This window comes from Peromyscus leucopus, chromosome X (assembly GCF_004664715.2).
Source record: "Peromyscus leucopus breed LL Stock chromosome X, UCI_PerLeu_2.1, whole genome shotgun sequence".
Lineage (NCBI taxonomy): Eukaryota > Metazoa > Chordata > Mammalia > Rodentia > Cricetidae > Peromyscus > Peromyscus leucopus.
The window spans coordinates 135,418,167-135,437,403 of NC_051083.1; the positions used below are offsets into that span (position 1 = coordinate 135,418,167).

General features: G+C 45.7%; 2 protein-coding genes across 2 annotated transcripts in view; one reads left to right on the top strand and one right to left on the bottom strand.

The window, feature by feature from the left end:
* Nucleotides 1-19,237, bottom strand: part of LOC114687207 (X-linked lymphocyte-regulated protein 5C-like) — a 96,335-nt gene that overhangs the window by 31,610 nt on the left and 45,488 nt on the right.
* LOC114689010 (X-linked lymphocyte-regulated protein 3A-like) lies at nucleotides 6,837-17,450 on the top strand. The gene is made up of 8 exons (XM_037199228.1): nucleotides 6,837-6,855; nucleotides 6,942-6,984; nucleotides 10,998-11,032; nucleotides 12,288-12,405; nucleotides 13,277-13,376; nucleotides 14,394-14,492; nucleotides 16,299-16,394; nucleotides 16,481-17,450. Exons 1-8 carry the CDS (start codon nucleotides 6,837-6,839, stop codon nucleotides 16,535-16,537), a joined length of 567 nt encoding a protein of 188 aa, XP_037055123.1. The 3' UTR covers nucleotides 16,538-17,450.

A 19,237-nucleotide genomic window follows, 5' to 3' on the forward strand; every position in this document is an offset into this window, starting at 1 on the left:
CAGTACCTTTGAGGTCTCAAGAAGATGATGGGCCCCTGCAATGATGACTATGCCTAGATTGCAATAATGCATGAAACTGGCAAACACCACCCCCAAGATCAGCTTGGGACTACAAATTGGTCAGGACAGCTTCAAAGTGGTTAGCTAAGATGGTCCAGCCTCATAAACTACTCCAGCCAGGACTTAAGATAAGCCCCGCACTTTTCCACCACACAGAGACTGGACAGCAAATGATAGAGCTAGCTCTCCCAGGACTTAGTTGATCATTATCCCAGTTTTCTCATGGTACCCTAAAGATGCCATCACCCCCAGACAGCAGGAAGTAATTTAAAGAACATGATGCCCATATTCCCAAGATGTGGGGTGGGTGGTTTTGAGTCATCTAGAGGTTTATGGATATTTGTCATTTTTTTAGGGTGATAGGTTGCAAGTTATTATTGGTCATGCTTAGGGAGGAAACTAAACAAAGGAGGTTAAATTAAGAGACTTCTTTCTTTTTTTTCTTCCTTTCTTTCTTTTTCCTTTCCTCTATCTTCCTCTCTTTTCTAAAAAGGGGGAGGGGTATAGGAATGATAGGATAAAAGGGTAGACTATTGAATCTACTTTTAAACTAAAAAGCAACTACTAGTCTCAAATATTTTACATTGGTTTGGATTTTTGTATATTGATACAAATTTAAAGTTATTTGTGTTAACATACTGTAAGGTATTATACCCATGCACCTCATTTAAAATTGTAATACAAAGTTCTAGTCCTTGAAGGCTAGTATTACAAATGGATAATTAAGATAACAATCAAACTTGTAGTAAGGGTTAGATGTAGACAGAAATAAGTTTTATTTTTGCCTCGTGTATTTTAACAGATAGATGGTCTTCAAACGCTTCAGAGATCTACAGAATATGGCACTTAAGATGTTTTAATACCATAGGGTTTTCCACGATGGTGAGACATGTGTGCTCCTGGCAGCACCAATCTACTTCAAAAAAGATAATGGGCATTGCAGAACCTCCATATGGAGTTTGCTTCAAATGTGGCATAGCTAGCTGCTGGGTAAGAAACTGCCCTTGCCTCAACTGCTGACAGTATGCTGTCCAAAGTGGACAAGCAGGACACAAAGGAAGTCAGCTGCCATTCTTTGCCAAGACAAGGTAGACCAGTCCTTGAAAATTTCTGCTTCACAGAAATGTCTGTTGGCTATTCTGTGCCTGTAGGTCAAAGCTGGATTTTCCAATGTTGCAGAGGAACCTTGGGTGACTGACTGGACTGCCCAGGCAGCCAGATGTCTCTGTCATTCCTATAGTTTTACAAGTTGCTTGTTCTGCACTTCCTGTTTGCTCAGGTAATATTTTATCCTTCTTTGGTCTCTGATGGGAGCGAAGTCTAAATAGTTAGTTTTTCAGTTTTCCATGTTACCAAATTCAGCAAACAAATGGGCTGGACATTGTGAATGTAATTCTTACCTGATAATTGTTCTTATTGTATGTAGTTTTACTGTGTTAGAGTTAAAAAAAAAAAAACTTTCTTTTGTTATTTAGACAAAAAGGGGGAGACATTGTGGAATATTTGATCACACCGTGAGCCTGGAGATTGTGTTAATGAAATAAAAACCTGAGGTCAGGAGGCAGAGCCAGTGCTGATTGACAGGAAGTAGCCATAGAGAGTAAAGAGGGAGTCAGGAAGATGGGTAGAGGAAGGCACAGAAGTAGAAGGGGGAAGGAGAGTTTGTGGTTCCTTTGGCTTGGAAGGGCAGAAAAGCTCTCTCTTCTGAGCTGGCTAAGGAGGAAGGTGAAGTAGCTGCTCCTCAATCTCTCTGAGCTAGCAGGTTTTCAGTCCAGCCTTGGACTCCCGAGTCTTTAGCGGTAAAATCATAAGATACAAATTTACATAAAAACGACACTCTGAGTCCACCTCACACGTTCATGGATGACTGGCACACTGCACTCGTTCATCCCTGCTGCTCCAGCTGATCAGGGAGCTCTGTACCTGGGAGTTAGTTAGGCCTAGCTAGGTGTGGTTGTCCTCTGAGGGGAAGGAGGCTGTCTAGGGATTGTGGTGGAGCAGGGTTGCCTACGTAGGTGACTGATTATCTGGGTTCCTTGTGGTGAGGCTGTATGTCGGTGGCCAGTGGCCGTGGGTGGCAATTGAAGTTCAGGTGTCAGCCCACCAGAAGAAAAAATGCTTCGATGGGTATATCTCATTTAAGCAAGGCTTTAAGAATACAGACTCCGGAATGTCTTTTGCTTCTGCTGTGCCTTTGCATGCTTGCTACTACATGTTTTCTCTGGTATCTGATATGGTGTATATTGGATGTGGGGACTCCCCACTACCTGTATTGTAGTGTGTTTATCTTCATAATAACATCCCGATCTACTGGGCATTCATACCCCTGGACTGTCTAGAAGATGATCCTTCCTTAGCTGTATATAGTTTCTTATGAATAAAAATGAATACAAGGATTTGCTACGTAGTCTACGCCCATAATTTCCCCTAGAAGCTGCTTTAGATCACAGCTCAGATTTATGATTTAGGAAAACATTTTAGTCCAGGAGCCTGGCTGCTCAAATCCTTTACTCTTAATGCTGGGATTGCGGTTTACAGGTTTCCCGTGTACCATTAGGTTTGTTTTTGGCCTCAAAATAACTTTAGATTAGACCAGATGCCTTGCTAATGCCTTTTAAAGATAAACATTCCCAGAAAAGCAATCTGTAAGGACACAACTGAGCTGTCTGTCTAGGTCATATAATACAAAAACAGCCCAGTTATTGCCAGCTGGCAAATGATTAATTCCTTACTGTAGCTAGAGTTTTTCTGCCTTGCCCACAGTCAGGACAAATCTTTGTCACCTGCCAGTTCCCACAGCCTCTCAGACCCAACCAAGTAAACACAGAGACTTATATTGCTTACAAACTGTATGGCCGTGGCAAGGCTTCTGCTAACTGTTCTTATAGCTTAATTAATTCATTTCCATAAATCTATACCTTGCCACATGGCTGGTGGCTTACCGGTGTCTTCACATGTTGCTGGTCATGGCGGCAGCTGCAGTGTCTCTCTGCCTCAGCCTTCTGCTTCCCAGAATTCTCCTCTCCTTGTCCCACCTACTTCCTGCCTGGCACTGGCCAATCAGTGTTTTATTTATTGACCAATCAGAGCAATTTGACATACAGACCATCCCACAGTACCTTACACCCATTCCTGACCTCAATTTTGTGAAGACAATTTCTGACTAGTCAAGGCAACAGAAAATAATTTGACGTTGTAGCCCCAAATGAGGGATGAGGGTTTTCTTGGATAGTCGGGCATCTTGCGAGATTAGAGTTCAGAATATATGACTTCTAATTACAGAGTGTTAGTTCACAATGCTTACATAGTCATGGGTTAGTTTGAACTGCCTTCCCCTGCCTGGGACATGTTTTTATCTATAATCATTTACTTGAGAAATGGAATGTCCCTTTTTCATGACCTTTGCATTGCCTGAGAGATTTCCGTTAGAGTATTTAAGCAGTGAGGGAAAGGGAACAACGGAACAAGGAGACTAGTACAGCATGAGAGAGAACAGCAATGATGAGAACAACATGAGAAGAATAAAAAAAATGAAACCATCAAGAGAATGTGTGAGTGTCCTTTTTCTTAAAACCCTCAGATAGAAAAGTCCTATCTTCCTTGACACGTGGATGCCTTTCATGCCCTGAGCTGCTTGGAGGCTGGTTCCCCCACAGGCAGCGTTAGCTGTAGTGTGAGGAAGCTTGGTGAGCCTGGATCCCCAGTCCTTGCATGAGGAGAATGGAGATCTCAAAGAAGTAGGCACAGGTCTGGGAAGAGCACGTGAGGAGACTGGAAGAGATCACTCCTGCTGGACACCCAAAGTGCCCAGAGCTTGTGCCATCATTCCTATCTGTGGGTCACTTTCCAAACTGAGAAATTGTGAAAGCTTTTGAGACAAAGGACATGGTTGGCCCCACCCAGCTAAAGCTATACGCATGGGACACACTCTAGCAAGAAGGCCCATCTCGGGTAGGGGGGTCGTGGCCTGACAGGCCTGCCTCAGGCATGTGTGAATGCTTGGGGCCATCATATGCATGTACTTCACTAGGCTGGCCTCACTCAGGTGTGCCTTCTGGTCCAGCTTCCCACGTGGGCATGCTGGAACAAGCTTGGCCATGCTTATTCTAGATCCTGCTCACTCATGTACATCTGATGGGCTCCCATGCTGGGCCACCTCATGCTCATGCTTATGCTGGACGATGTCAGGAATGCATGCCTGCAGGGCCTGCCTCACCACAAGCTCCCCAAGATTGCTCTGTTGAACTTTCCCAGGTAATCAGAAATGTACACCCAGGCAGGTGGAGCTTAACTAGTATGATTGCTCACCCCAAGGGAAGAAAGGAGGCTCTGAGGGGACTAAGGTGATTGCTAGGATCACTTAGATGGGTAACTGTACATAGGTAGGTGTCTCTGTGCTAGGCTGCAATGGTGTGGATGTTCAGTCAGCCACCATCTGCAGCTTACTGGGGCAAGAAAATGTAGAAGAGTCAGGGACCAGGCTTGGAATGGTAGATGATAGAGGCCAGAGGCAATTTCTCCTGCTGTCCACCTCAGTTCTCATATCAGGTGTGGGTCCAGGGCCAGCCACATTCTTCCTATCCCTCAGTTACCTGCCCAGCCAAGGAACCGTGAAAGCATTGTGATCAAGTACCTGGCAGGCCTCAGTAAACCTGAGGACACAGCCCTCAGAAAAATTGCCCATCTAAAGGGGTCTTGGCCTGAGAGACCTGCCTAATGCAAAAATGAATGCATGCCACGTCACACAGGCACCTTGCAGGCCCGGCTAGGCCAGAATTGCATAATCACAGCAGCTGGGGCCCCACTGTTGGACTAGACTGATCTTGGTCTCTCATAAAGGAACAGATGAGCAACGTGAAAGTAACTTGGCAAGCAATTTCTTTTTGTAAAAATCGGAAATGCATGGCAGGCCGGGGAGTAGCAGAACACATGGCCTACTTGGCTTCTTTTATTCCTCACCCAGGGAGGATGTTGGCTGCTCCTCATTAGCTGAGGCTCAGCTTTCCAGTCTGGTCCTACCTAACTGAGAAAAGTGAAACAAAAAAATGGAGAACAGAGGGAGAATGCAGAATTAGCCAGGATTGGGTGTATATGCATTCCAAGGATCCAGAAAGCTTACCGAAAGCATGCTTATCTAACAAAGGAATAACAAAAAGGGACCCTGTGGAAGGAGGGGACAGGAGGAAGCAGACACACAGCCATTTAATCTGTTTGTCAGAAGAGAAATGAGTGAATCTCTCACACCATGCATGCAGGCCTGATGGACCAGACATGTGCCTACAGGGCCCACCATGCACATACACAAACGACAGGTCTATCTCAAACATTTTTGCCTGCTTTATTGTGGAAGTTTCTGAGAAGCTGAGTCACCAAGCCATTTTCAGTTGAGGAGAGGAAACAGCACCCAGGATCACTCCATAATGGCATTGGCCCTGGGCCTCAGCCAGGTTCAGTAGCCTCTTATTAGGTGGGAGAGCAGAGGCAAGCAGACAGGAAGTACAGAAGCGCGTACACGGCAGTAAAGTGCGGTTGCTGGGTTGAAATTCAGTTACCCTACCTCCTCAGGGCCTGGGGTTTCTCTGGGGTGGGTTCAGTTCAGAGGAACTATCTCAGCCCTGGGGAATTCCATTGTTTTTTACATGTGGCAGTTGTGGGGGGGGGGTGGATTTCCACCAGAGCATCACCTGCGTGCTGGTTTGTAGGAGATGTGCCCCATAGTCTCAGGCATTTGAATACTTGGTCCCAAGGATGCTAGAATGCCTGGCTGTAGACAAGCATTAAGTCTCTGGAGACTGTCTTGCTGTCATTGCCCCACTGCTATGGGTCAATAACATCCATAAAACTCCAGGCTATGGCAGGTAGTTTCTCAAGATAGAATGCCTTGTTTGGGAACACAATCTCAGGAAGAGGAAATCATAAATTTCTCGAGAGCATCTTAATCTGCATGTACCCCACAGAGCTCCATCAAGTTCCTCTTATCCAAGCCCTTGCCACGCCTGCCCACTCCTATAAGCGCCCTGACCAGATCCCTCCCCTTGGCACGACTTCCATTCCAGAAAGTTGCAGCCCTGGCTTTGCTGATAATCACAGTCAGGCTTATCTGTTGAGGTCAGACTTTGGTTTCTTTCCACTCTGAAATTGAACAGTGGTGTTTGGAGAGGCTAAGGAGATGAGGCCTTGCTGAAGGAAGGAAGTATGTCACTAGGGGTGGCCTTGAGGTTTCAAAAGACTCACTCTATTTGGAGTGTTTTCGCTTGACTTTCCTGTTTGCAGTTTGAGATGGGAGTCCTCAGCTCCAACTTCTGGCTGCAGTTGCCATGTCTGCCACCTGCTTTCCCTGCCATTATGGACCCTAGCCCTCTGGAACCATAAGCCCAAATAAACTCTTTCTTTCTCTGTTGTTGCCTTGGTTATGGTGTTGTATCACAGCAATAGAAACCCTAACTAAGATAGACTGATACAAGACCTGAAGGGTCTGCCCCACGCATGGGTGCTATTTCAGCAACCTAACTGTATACTCAGGGAGTGGCCTTTAACTGGATGAGACCCTCCCCTCATCACTCTAAAAGTAGAAGTATCTGAGGGTACCCTGTTGGATCGGGGTGGTGAAGGCGTGTGACTGACTATTAAGGAACTCCAAGGTGAGGCTTCAGCAGTGGCAGAGACTGCCTTTATCCACAGCCCTTGGGGAGGAGAGTGTGTATCGTGAGACATGCCTAATGGCCACCCATCAGGTATGCATGCACGCGTGTATGAGCCACTGCACTCATTCGATCATGCCGGCCTGCCTCGCAGGTGAGCACGCATGCCCTTCCAGCAAAAAAAAAAGAGACATGTACGTTGGAAAGGCTGGACTAACTAGCTGTGACTGCTCTCTGAAGGGAAGGAAGCTCTCAATGGTGTGGTTGGGTCAGGGTCACCTAGGTGAGTAACTGGGTGAAAAGGCATCCTCTGGTAAAGTGAGTTAGGAAGAGTAATGCTTGAACCACAGCCCTTAGGTGTGTGGGATCACAAGGAGGCTTGCGCAAGAGGGCCTGTGATGCAATGTGCCTGAGTCTGGCTTTAGCCTCGGACTGGACTAGGCACCTCTGAAGCTCAGAGAAGAGGTTTGAGAAAGAGAAGGCCTGGGATGTCTGAGCCGGACAGTGTGGTAGAGGAGGGACTCATGATATCAACATCTGCGCACCGTGTACTATTCAAGGCCAGACTGAACACCTGAGACCTCTGAGATAGAGCCACGGCCATGGAGCGACAGGAGCGCCATTTAGAGAGAAAAGTAACGCGGAGCCCTCACGCATGTGCAACTGCTGTGCCAAGTGTACAATACATGTCTGTTGACTAATAGGATTGCCCATCCTCGAGTTTCACCTGAGCTCTCTTTGCGCATGCGTATACTATTGCCTCACGTGAGTGAACCCATTGGACGGCTGGCCTCTGTCACACAACCATGCGCCTTCCTGTTCAGCCAATCAGAGATAAGACACATAGGAAGACGGGCATAACTGGCTGTGGCTGTGGCCCAATGAAATGAAGCCAGGGGACATCCCTCAACAGGAAGGCAAGCATGAGTGGGCGTGGCGTGCTGGGCCCCTTGGCGCATGAGCAAAGTGCTGGTACCCACTGCGCATGCACAAGTGCTATTATGCCAGCCAATCAGAGAGCGTTATATTGGGAGGTGGGGCCAAACTAAGCGTGATCAACCTCTGAGTGGAAGGAGGCTCTCTGGTGGAGCCAAGGCACGTAAATGGGTGACGGGATTTTTTGTTTGTTTTCTGGGACTTTTTTGGGTGCTGTGTGTGGCTCCAGGGGTGGTTTAGGGGCATCAGGAAAGGTGAAAGCTCTTGACGTAGGACAGTGGGATCACAGAATGAGAGGGTCCAGGGTAGCCGGTGAGATGACTTCGGGAGCCTCACTTCCACTTTGGGCTGGAAGAGGCACCAAGCCAATAATGAAAAGGGGTGATGAGGAGGGCAGCAGGTCCCTAGAACAGTGGGCAGGGCAGAGTTAGTGGGCTGGGAGAGGGAGTGGGGACTTTCCACATCTGCCGGTATTTTTGGTTGGTTTTTTTTTTTTTTTTTTTTTTTTTTTAGCCGCCTTTGGGTCTAGACTGGACAACTGGGTCCGCCTGTGATGCTTCCACTGGCAATACCTCGACAGGCTGGGTAGTCTGAAGGGGAGGAGGAACCCTGGCCACTTTGTGCAAGCATGTGCACAACAGCAGGACCCAAGTCAGGAATGGGTGATTGATGGGCAGGCCTCACAGCTTTGGGAGTGCCTGTAGGCAGCCTTGGTGCCACGTAATGGTGTTTCAGCTAGTCAGAGATCCATTCCAGGAGGTGGGCCTCTCAGAGGAAGGTGGTGAAGTGTGGTCACCTAGGTGAGTGACAGGGTAATTAGCAGACTCAGTCGTGATCCCGGGGTCAGCCTGGATCCACAGCCCTTTGGGGAGGAGAGTGGGAGCTTGAGGCAGAAGGGTCAAGGTTTTCTCTGTGATGTGAAGTTTGCAAGACTCACTTTCACCTGGTAGTGAAATAGAACACCGAGAGCAGTGGAGGAAGGGCTCCTGAGGGTTTCGGGTTTGAAGAGAGCCGGGTGTGACAGTGAGGTGTAGAAGAAGAAGTGACTTCCACGTATTGCTCCTTGTGTCCAGTTGGAGGCCTCAGTGGACGTCTGGGTCTCGCTTACATGCGGCCATGGGCCTTGCCTGGACAGAAATGCCTATCTGAAGGGGTGGGGCAGGACTGGGCCCCTCACCAACCAGCAGCTTCTGCATACAAATCCTACAAGTGCCAGTTTAAGCCACTTAATCCTGGGCATGTATGCCTTTCCAGACCGTCAGAGAGATGTGCATTGGGAGGTGGGGCCTAGATAGATATGACCACTCTCTGAGGAGAAGGAGGCTCCCAGGGTGGGAGAGTACCCTGGTGGATGATTGGCTATTGGGGAACTCTGTTATGAGTCTCCCAGTTGTGACAGGGATCAGAGAGGAGCCTTACATAGCTCATGTGGTAGGACAGTGGGGTCACAAAGAGGCAGGACCAAGGCAAACCTGTGGGGTGATATCAGGAGCTTCACCTGCGAATGGGACTGGACAAGGCCCCAGAGGGCAAGGCTAGGGAGAGGTCATGAGGGCTACAGGGATTGGGAGGGCTGAGTGGGACAGTGTACGAGCTGGGAGATATGGCCTTGGTGACTGAGTAGGCCCTCAGCAAGTTGGAATTCCCAACCTGACACCAGCATTAGGTGTCTTGTTTTACAGGGGAGCGGCAGTGCCCAGGATTTTCCTGACCAAGGGTTGGGAAAGCAGCAGAGAGTAACGATCTTGAGAAGTAGTGCGTTGGGAGCTCCACGTTCTGGTAGAGAAATGGGACAGAACAGAACATTGGTGACATCCTCTTGCCCTCTCTTTGCTGCAGCACAAGTGCCAGGACACCTGGCCTCACCCTGTGGAGTCCCAGTCCCTGTTCCTATTGCTGTCTTGTAATTCCTCCTGGTGTCTGTCGTTCTAGGAGTCCTATCTAGCCAAGAAGACTCTAGCCATGTCAAGCAGGGAAAGGAAAGCCACTGACAGTGCTGGCATGCGCCCAAGGCTGGATCCAAATCTCACATCAGATGACACCAGAACCCAGATGCAATCACCCCAGGTGAAAAACAGATGGGCTCCTGTAGGGCTGTGTCCACCCCGGGGGACATCCTAAAATCTCTTGGCAGATGGAGCGCTGAGTGGATGAGGTGCATGGATTTTTCTTGGACCAACAGGAGGTTTCAGATGCTAATAACTGTTGCTCAAGCTTGTTTGTGGCTTTAGGTTCCCCTACCTTAAATTCCACCCCACAGGAAGCCTGCAAGGCACATAAGGCTGTTCTTTCTAGTCAGCCTGCCTCTCTGGGAACACATGGGTCACAGTGACTCTCTGGAAGACCGGTACAGGCCCTGCACCAACTGTTCCCAGACTCAAGCCCAAAGAGTTTTGCGTGCGTGTGTGTGTGTGTGTGTGTGTGTGTGTGTGTGTGTGTGTGTGTGTGTGTGAGAGAGAGAGAGAGAGAGAGAGAGAGAGAGAGAGAGAGAGAGGTGTGCACATACATGACTGCACAGATGACTGCCTTAAAAAGTGTAACCATTGCTATGGGATCTAGAAACCCAAAATGAAGCTGTTTTCCATGGGGGATGATAAGAACAGCACACTTTGTTTCAAATTATTTTTCCTCTTCCTTTTTAATACAGTGGACAAAGGAGTCATTGATGTCAGTAGTGAGGACATTGCTTCCTCTGGAAAAGAAGGGCAACAGGCCAGGTGATACGTTTCATTGTTTACCCACTCATAAAATAAATTTAGAAAAGTCTGGCTGGAAGAGTGCTTGATGTACAAACACAAGAACCTGAGTTCAGATCTGTACCACCCACAGAAAAAAACCATGCATGGCCACACACACTTTTTAAGCTCAGAACTGAGGGGTATGATGTGGCAGAGGAGGAGGATTGCGGATGCTTGCTGACTGCCAGCCTAACAAAATAAACTGAGATTAAATAAATAAGTAAGTAAGTAAATGCAGCAGCCTGTAATGTGTATGCATCGCATGAATGTACTGGGTGCATTGAGCTTAAAGGCCTCAAAGCATTCATCCGTAGTCAGTCAGATGTTCAGTGTGGTAAGAAATGAAAGTCTCATGCCTCCAGCAGACTACAGGTCCTGTCATAGCATCTGTCTGACAGGAATAAGGTGGAGATGGAGAGAGGAGGACACCACACTTCTACCTCTGAGGTTGGCATGGGTGCACACATGCTCTTCCTCTGCACACAAAGAAATCTAGAAAAGTCAGTGCCTGCTCTTGAAATGTGAATTGTATGTAGGCTGTGTGGCACACTCCACTTCCTCCACTCACACTACAAAACGGCCTTTTGTATACATTAAAGTAAAAAATGTGATTTCTTTGCAGGAAGGAAATACAGGATTTATTTGAAGAATGTGAAGGTATGTTCTAGGAGATATTAGGAATTTGAGAAAACTGTTTGACCCAAAGAAGTGCAAGGCGAGGGAGTTGTCACTTGGCAGACAAGAGAAGTGTGCTTACTACCTTGTTCTCAAGCACTCAGTGTCAAAATAGTATTTATTAGATTACCAACTCTCTACCTCATGTTAACTGTCAATATGGAGAACATGGCACCGGCAGTGTGGATGCTTTTATTTACTCACTGTGAGATATTTGAAAACTATGAAATTATCTGTCTCCCCAGGTTTTGATTCACACAAGTGATATGTCTGTTTTAAGTATCACATTTTTACTTCACTTGTTTGTATTCTAGTCTGGCTCTTTGTGTGTGTGGGGGGCAGGTTGGTGAGGGCCAACCCCTCTTAAATAGATACCCACTGTTTAATGTGCAAAAAAAAAAAAATGCAGTGGAAAGCTGAAGTCAGCACTGGTAGCCTGTGACCATTATATGATCAGACTGAGTCCTGCTTTAAATTGCTGTGTCAGATGTTAGTCACATGAACTGTTCAAAACAAAAAAACCCAAAAAACACAAAAACATTGCAAACTTGACAACTGGCGGGGAGCTCTGTAGAGTTTTCTGATGGAGCGTCATATCTAGAAACTATTCAGGAATCAGGTTATAGGGGATGTAGCTGAGTGGGAGAGCACTTGCCTAGTGTGCTTAAGGTGCTGGGTTCCATCCCCAGTACCACACACTTTTCTACAAATCAATGTGGTTCCCCGCCTTTAAATTATTCAGGGTGTCTACCTTGTCAAATTTGTCTAAAAACTTCACAGTGGCTGCAGTAATTACAGTATTTTAATCTCGCTGTGCAATAATCTCTGAGTCTTTGGAGAGCTTTGTAATTGGACTACTTTTGTGTTTTGCACAAAGCGGCCCAACAGTCCCTCTGAATGTGTCCTTGAACTGGAGCACATCTTGAACTGGAGTACATTGATTAAATTTATACCTCATAAATGACGTCTCATAAAGAAATTGCACACTGACTTGAAACCCTTTTTGTAAGTTTTGTAAGGTCCACTGTGTTTTGTATGTAATATATAGACACTGAAGCCCAGCTGTCCAATTCCACATCAAGGTCATAACCACAAATTCTTGACTGAAAGGAAGGAGGCAAATAATCTTATCATTGACAGATTGTTTCCATCTATTGATAACAAGTGTCTTTCCAAGTAGAAAACTAAAGTTGAGGGAACTGTACAGTAATTGTTAGAAGATTGTATTTCAATACAGAGCCCATTAAGAACTTTCTTCAAGGAGACAGAGAAAGATTCACAGCGATCATCATGGCGTCTTTTGAAACCATGGAGCAGAAAGTTGAGGATGTCCTAAAAATCCAGTGCGAACAAAGGTACGGTTGTTGCTTCTGGGTGCTTTGATCCGAGACCCTTTGACATTTGGTTAGTAAGCATGATGGCAAGAGGTTGAGGAATAGCCGTGACCCCCACTGGCCAGAAGCTCGGTTGGAAAATGTATTTGGCTTGGTTTTTCTGTATACAGTAGACTTCCTTTAGTCTTATTATAGCCTCACATCATAACCGAAGTCAGCTGCATTTCCTAGGGATGAATTACGATGACCGTTCTGACACATGCAGTTGAATCAGTGCAACAGTAAGGACGGTGTATGCATCGCATGAATGTGCTGGGCATGATGAGCTTGAAAACCTCAAAGCATTCATCCTGCAGTCAGTCAATCATCTGTTCCATGTGACATAAATGAAAATCTCATGCCTCCATAGACATGCCTCTATGTCGCATAGATTTCAGGAGCAGTGTTTACTATGCAACTGTACCAAAATCCTCACTGGCACAACGTGAGGAAGAGTGGGAAGGCCTCCACAGAATTCTCTGATGGTAGTGGATGTGCATGCTCATTGGATCTGTTCTCCAGAAAGAGGAAATAAAGGAGAAGCTGTATGTGTCAGGAAGGTGAATACTTGTGGAATATTAATAGAATACTAATGATAATTCTCCATAAATTTTCTAGAGCTGAGGCATTTGAAGTGACTTCTCTCTCAGCCAGGGAGGAACAAATACTGTCAGTGTAAGATGAAATAATCCACATGGGCTTCCTTTGCTCTGTCAGAATAAAATATTCTAAAATAGATGCCATTTCCCCATCCTCCATCGATAGTGTTAGTGAGGGCAAGTCAGTCGTGCTTCGAATGCACTTTCTTCGCATTGTGATGGAATATCACTCTGTTCATTGCTATCATTCACAGGCAGAAACTTTACCAAGACTATTCTCTTCAGATTATGAATTTGAATAGGAAGTTATCCATGGATGCAGATCAAGTCAAGAAACAGGCAGAAAAACTCTCCGTGAGTACCAGCCTTAGCTTTGAAGGAATCCGTTGTGTCAGCATCAGAAGTAGGAGGGCTTCCTGCAGCAAGTCTGGAGGGAAGGGACAGGACAAGAGCTTAGGGAGACAAGGATGGTGGTTGTTGTGATGAGGAGAGACTGGCCGTCTCCTCCCTCCCCCCCCCCCGCCACCCAGGCGTGTTCCTTTCCCTGCCAAGACATAGCAAGGTCAGTGATGGGTTAGGAGCAATCATGGTGGGGGGATGAGCAGGCACTGCCTGGAGAGTACAGGAGAAGGTATGGGATTGTATCCTGAGAGGGAGCCCATCGTGATCCACGACATAAGGAGGGAGATGGAGATGCTGTCCAGTCCAGTGGTCAGGAGCATGGCCTCTGCAATCCCACCAGCTGGAATGCAGTCACAGTTCAGTCACTTGCTAGTTAACGCTAACTCAGGAAAATAATCTACCTCTGTGCCTCAGATTCCTAGAAGTGAAAGGAGAAGATACTTAAAGTGCCTATGTCACGGAAGCGTTCCAAAATATCACATCTAAACACTTTTATTGTGTATTCTTATATCGGTCCAGGACAGTGTCTTACAGAATCCTTCCTGTTAAGCATGGCACTGTGGGCTCTGCTCTCACTGGGAAGGACAAAATGGAGTGGGTTCCTATGTAGGGCAGTGGCAGATGGTCACAGGGGACATCTCACGGTAATTTCTATTAAAAACAGAGAGTTCGACAGCTATGGAGGCCTCTAATGGGTGGGTTTTCAAGTCTTCAGGAGCTAACAGGGATGTTTTGAATACTGTTAAGTAGGAACACTTCCCATTAAGTGAATGGAAACGTATCATTATTAAGGTTATTTTGTAGTATTAGATAACTCATGTAAAGCGGTCATTGTGTTGGTTAAAAAAATACTACAGTTATTTCATTCTCTATGTTTTGCATAAATACAATACAGAGTCATGTTTCTGTAAGCTTTCTGTTTTTCTTCCCCTGAATTGTTCTTACACCTTGTATTGTCTTTGTTTGCAGAATATGTTTAAGGAGCAACGAAAATTTATTCATCAGTCTCTGATTCTTCAGAAGAAGAGAATGGAAGGCTTTAAATCACTGTGTGAACAATACTTGGAGGTCTGTTGTACAGTCTGAGGAAGCAGCCTATACACAGGGCATTGAATACTCTGGCATTCTGTCCGTGCTCTTTGGAAAGTTACCCATAAACATCTTCCAGCATTTTCCTCATGGTGTCACTCTTCCATGTAAACCTAAGTACAAAATGAGTTTTTGCTTTTAGGATTCACTTCTGTTTGGCAGACTCATTCCAAGCAGGAAGTGCTGCCTTGGCGATCTCATCTAGAGTTGTTCATATTGTACAGGGCATTAACGCTTTTCAGATCGTCTCTTCTTGTCTCACAGTACGTTTTCCATTGGGTGGGTATGTGCACACAGGTACACACACGTGTACTTGTCTGTGGGTCTATGTGTGGAGGCCAGAAGCCATCTGTGGGTATCTTCAGTCACTCTCCAGTGTATCTTTTTGAGACAGGACCGCTCACTGAACCTGGAACTTGCTCACCACTGTGGCCTGCCATGCCCCAGGTCAATGTGTCACCATGCTTGGCTTTTAATATGTGTGCCGGAGAGCCGAAGTTGGCTTTGGCTTTTCCTACTTGTGGAGCAAGCTCTTTGCCCACTGAGCCTTCTTCCCAGACCCTACAATCCATTTTTAAGCAGAGCAGTGACAAGAATATATCACATTTGCTCTTGCTTTATTTCCTCAGTCCACTTTGATTTTATACCATTGCATGACTGAAACGTTGTTTTATATGGCCAATTAGAGTTGTAAGACAGCTCCCAGATGCAGCGCACAGTGGAAAAGTTAAGTGGAAGACTTAAGTAAGTGAGAGATTGTGAATTGAGAGTCACCCTCTGTAATAGGCCCATCTTTGTAAATTCTTCTTAGGCACATTGACCTATGCTATCTGCAGGTTTACAGCTATTTGCAAAAGAATTAAGTACTCAGCATTCTGGGTTGTATTTTTTTTTTTTTTAGACTTGATGTGAACTGGCTTGTGTTCAAGTTGCTGTTAAAATTTTGTTCATCCCGAGTAATTAAGACGATCCAAACAATCAAGTTATAAGAATTCACCCCATGCTTTCTTATGCTTATCCTCTACAAGAGCCTCGCCACCCCCACCACCAAACACACACACACACACGCACACGCACACGCACACGCACACGCACACGCACGCACGCACTGCCAGTATCTGTTCCTGCTGAAATGTCATTCTTTTGACAGCCCGGTGCCTCAGAACCTTGCTTGCCCATTCCAACATTAAGATCTTTGTGTTGTTCCTGCTTCTGTGTTTTCTGCATCACCAGACTATGGAAGAGGTCCTGCAGAGTTCTATAATGCCCCCGCCCACAGTATTTAACAAAACCATTTAGATGTAGTATGTTTGATTACACTCAGCACTAAAGGGACTGTGGGGGTGGAAACCTTGAGTTTTAATTTTGTGGTGTTCAGTGGTCATAGTACAGGACAAGCTACTCCATCTCCAGAAGAAGTGGGTGAGTGGCAATAAATGAGCTCATGCCTCATGTTCTCTGTTTTCATTCAGTTTCATTTGCTTTTCTTCTTGCTGTGCGGGGAGAAGGATCCCAGGGTCTCACACATGCTAAACAAGCACCCTTCCCTGAGCCACCCTCATTGCTAATACCTCATGATTGAACATTCAGCAGAGGGTTGTGGGGTGGCAATGTCTGTGTCTCTTTGGTGGGTGTTTCGATCTTCGTGTTGTACATGGTGTATACTTGTTTTGGAATAATTAAACCATGTCTTTTACCGAATTTACTCGCTTTTAAATGTTGCTGTTCACATTTGTAAACCATGATGACATGGGGCTGATTTCTGAACATGTCTTTTCACTTTAGAAACTTGAGTTACTGAGGGATTCTCGGGGAAATTCTGTGGCTGAAGAGCTGAGACGTCTAATAGCCACCTTGGAAATAACACTTCTGATGGTGAATGTAAGTACTCAGTCTTTCACGTCGAAAATGATGATCGACGAGCACTACTTATTTTATCCCATTTAATATGTCCTTGTACTTAACAGCGCCAGCAAGAGAGTGCTGCTGCTCAACAGTCTCTCCTGGATCTGTTATTCTCATAATACTTTGAGGAAACGAAAGTCGATAGAAGGGGAGCGGTTGTTTCATGGAAATTCGCTGGGTGAAGCTCATTGACGTTTGCAGCTTCAGTGACTACATCTTCTTGCGTTCCCCTGTTCCTAAAGATAAGCCCAAATAAGCCCAAGGATTTGTGTGACAGTAGTCCAAAGATGTCTGTATCAACCTCCAGCCCTCGGAAGTAATGGCAAGGTTTTCTTTTCTTGGTAGCATCATAATTAACAGTTAGCACTGCGTTGATGTCGATACAGTGGGGTCTCATACCTCAGCATCACTTTCAGGAATCAGAAGGCACAAGAGTGGTCCATCCCTGTCATCTTCAGAGAAATAATTAAAGAAGACACACTCTTGCCATTACATCCTGCTATTAAATTTGTTCAGTCATGGAGCCTATGGGAATGACCATAACCTTCCAAAGGGAATGTGCCCTGTATACTTCATAAAAGACTGTGCCCCAGAATTAGTTAAACTGGTAGAATTCATTAAACCTCCCGAGTAAGAAAGATGTGAGTATTGTGACATAAGTTTGTGAAACTGTCACTTTCAGACAAAATTTACAAGGTCTTTCAATTAAATGGGGTCTGCTACCCAATGTCATCTGCCTGTCACATCTTAAGAGTTGATCCTTAGCACCTGTACAGCTCAGTTCCTCATAGTTTATGTATTTCATCCTTTGCATGGATAGGAATAACTAGGAATGTTTTGTTTTTCAAATTTATTGTGCACGTAGTATGTGAGCATCAGTGATATACTGAGGTCTTCTGTACAGTTAAAGCTCTTGTCCTGTGATTTCCTTTGTGTATACACACACACACACACACACACACACACACACACACACACACACACACCATGGGAAATCTTTACTTGGAAACATTTGATTTAATAAACATGAAATTGTTTCAGACTTGCTGGGATGAGTCATTTAATTGCCCTCCCTTCCTGACGTTTCATGCCTTTTAAAACAAAAATGGTCCCATGCCATGTAGAGGTGTGCTGTCACCCATGTTTCTGCATGGGGCCAGTTGTAGTCCTGACCACTTGTCTCATTGTGTCTTGTTGTGTAGAAGCACTGAAAACAGAGTGCGTTCAGCATCTCCCCTTTTCTACAAGTGGAATTCGTTCCAGTACAGTCAATGAGGGCTTCCCCTCTGGATCACTTTACTTCTTAAACTTTGAATTATCTGGGGGAACTTCCCTGCTTTGTGCAAAGTATGTGTGGGTGTATGGACCTTTAGTAATATTTCCAGCTTTGAATATCTTCTACCTGAGATATTCTGACGATCGATACCAAATGATAAATACATTACCATAGTGGTGAATCCTGTATGATTCGAGTGTGTGTGTGTCTCTGTGTGTGTGTGAACACTTTGGTATGTGGAGCAGGTGTATGAGTTCGTATGTGTAGCACACATGTGAGAATACATGAGAATGTGTGTGTGTGTGTGTGTGTGTGTGTTTGTAAATCTTTTGGTATGTGGTGCATGTGTATATGTGTTCATATGGTAGGCACACCTGTGTATGAATGCATGTGCACACTTGTGTGTATGCGCGCTTATGCCCACAGGGGGTGCACATATGCCACCACACGTGCTTTTGCATGTAGAAGCAAGAGATATTTCAGGTATCTACCTTATTTTGAGACAGGGTATCTCTCTGAACATGGAGCTCATCCATTGGGCTAGAGCGTTAGGCCATTGAGCTCCAGGAATCCACCCTGTCTCTACCCTCCAGTGCTGGTGTTACACTCACTTTGGGGCTGAGATTTTTTTTTTTGGATTTATTTCCCTTATTTTATTTATATGTATGTGTGTATGCCTCTATGTACGTATGTGCAAATGTGTTCGTTCAGGTGCCCGTGGAGGGTGTCAGACCCCCTAGAGGTGGAGTTATCAGTCAGTCTCAGGCCACCTGACAGGTGCTGGGATTTGAACTCGGGTCTTCTGCGAGAGCAAAATGTGCTCTTAACCATCGAGCCACCTCTACAGAACCCTGTGCTGAGGTTTTCAAAGGCTTCTAGGGAATCTGAACTCAGGACCTCATGCTAGTTCAGCAAGCATTTTACCTGCAGAGCCATCTCCCACCAACCCCATGTATACATTTGTTTCTTAGGAGCTTGAACTCAGATATTTTATCTGTTCCTTGTACACACCGATGATGCATACAGAACACATTCTGACAGCTCTCATTATTTCATGTGAGGCATCTAAACTTTGTAGATGTGGGTCTTCCTCCCTGGGTACACCTCAACTCCTATCACAGTATCCCAGGCTGTTGGGAGCAGGCAGGTCCTTGTGCCGATGGATCTCCAGGGAAACCAGGAATGTTAAGGATGCAGAATTGTCTTTTCAATAGAAAAGATGTAAAACCTGTTCTTCCATCCAGAAAGCTGGGAATTGGGGGTGATTAATAGCCTGGTGATCTGCACTCTCTGTTGGGCCAGACCATAGATTATTAGCTACTTCTGGTCCTCCGACAAACAGGACTAGAAGTAGCTAATAATCTAAAGGGCCCCAACAGCCAGGGGCTCCCACAATCGGGACCAGATATACCTAAGAGTCTAAATGACCCTTACATTCCTTGTACAGCCAGGGACTCTCTTAAGCTCTGACAAGCAGGACCAGAGATACCAAAAAGCCCAAATGACCTTCACATTCCTTGTACAGCCAGGGACTCCCACAAGC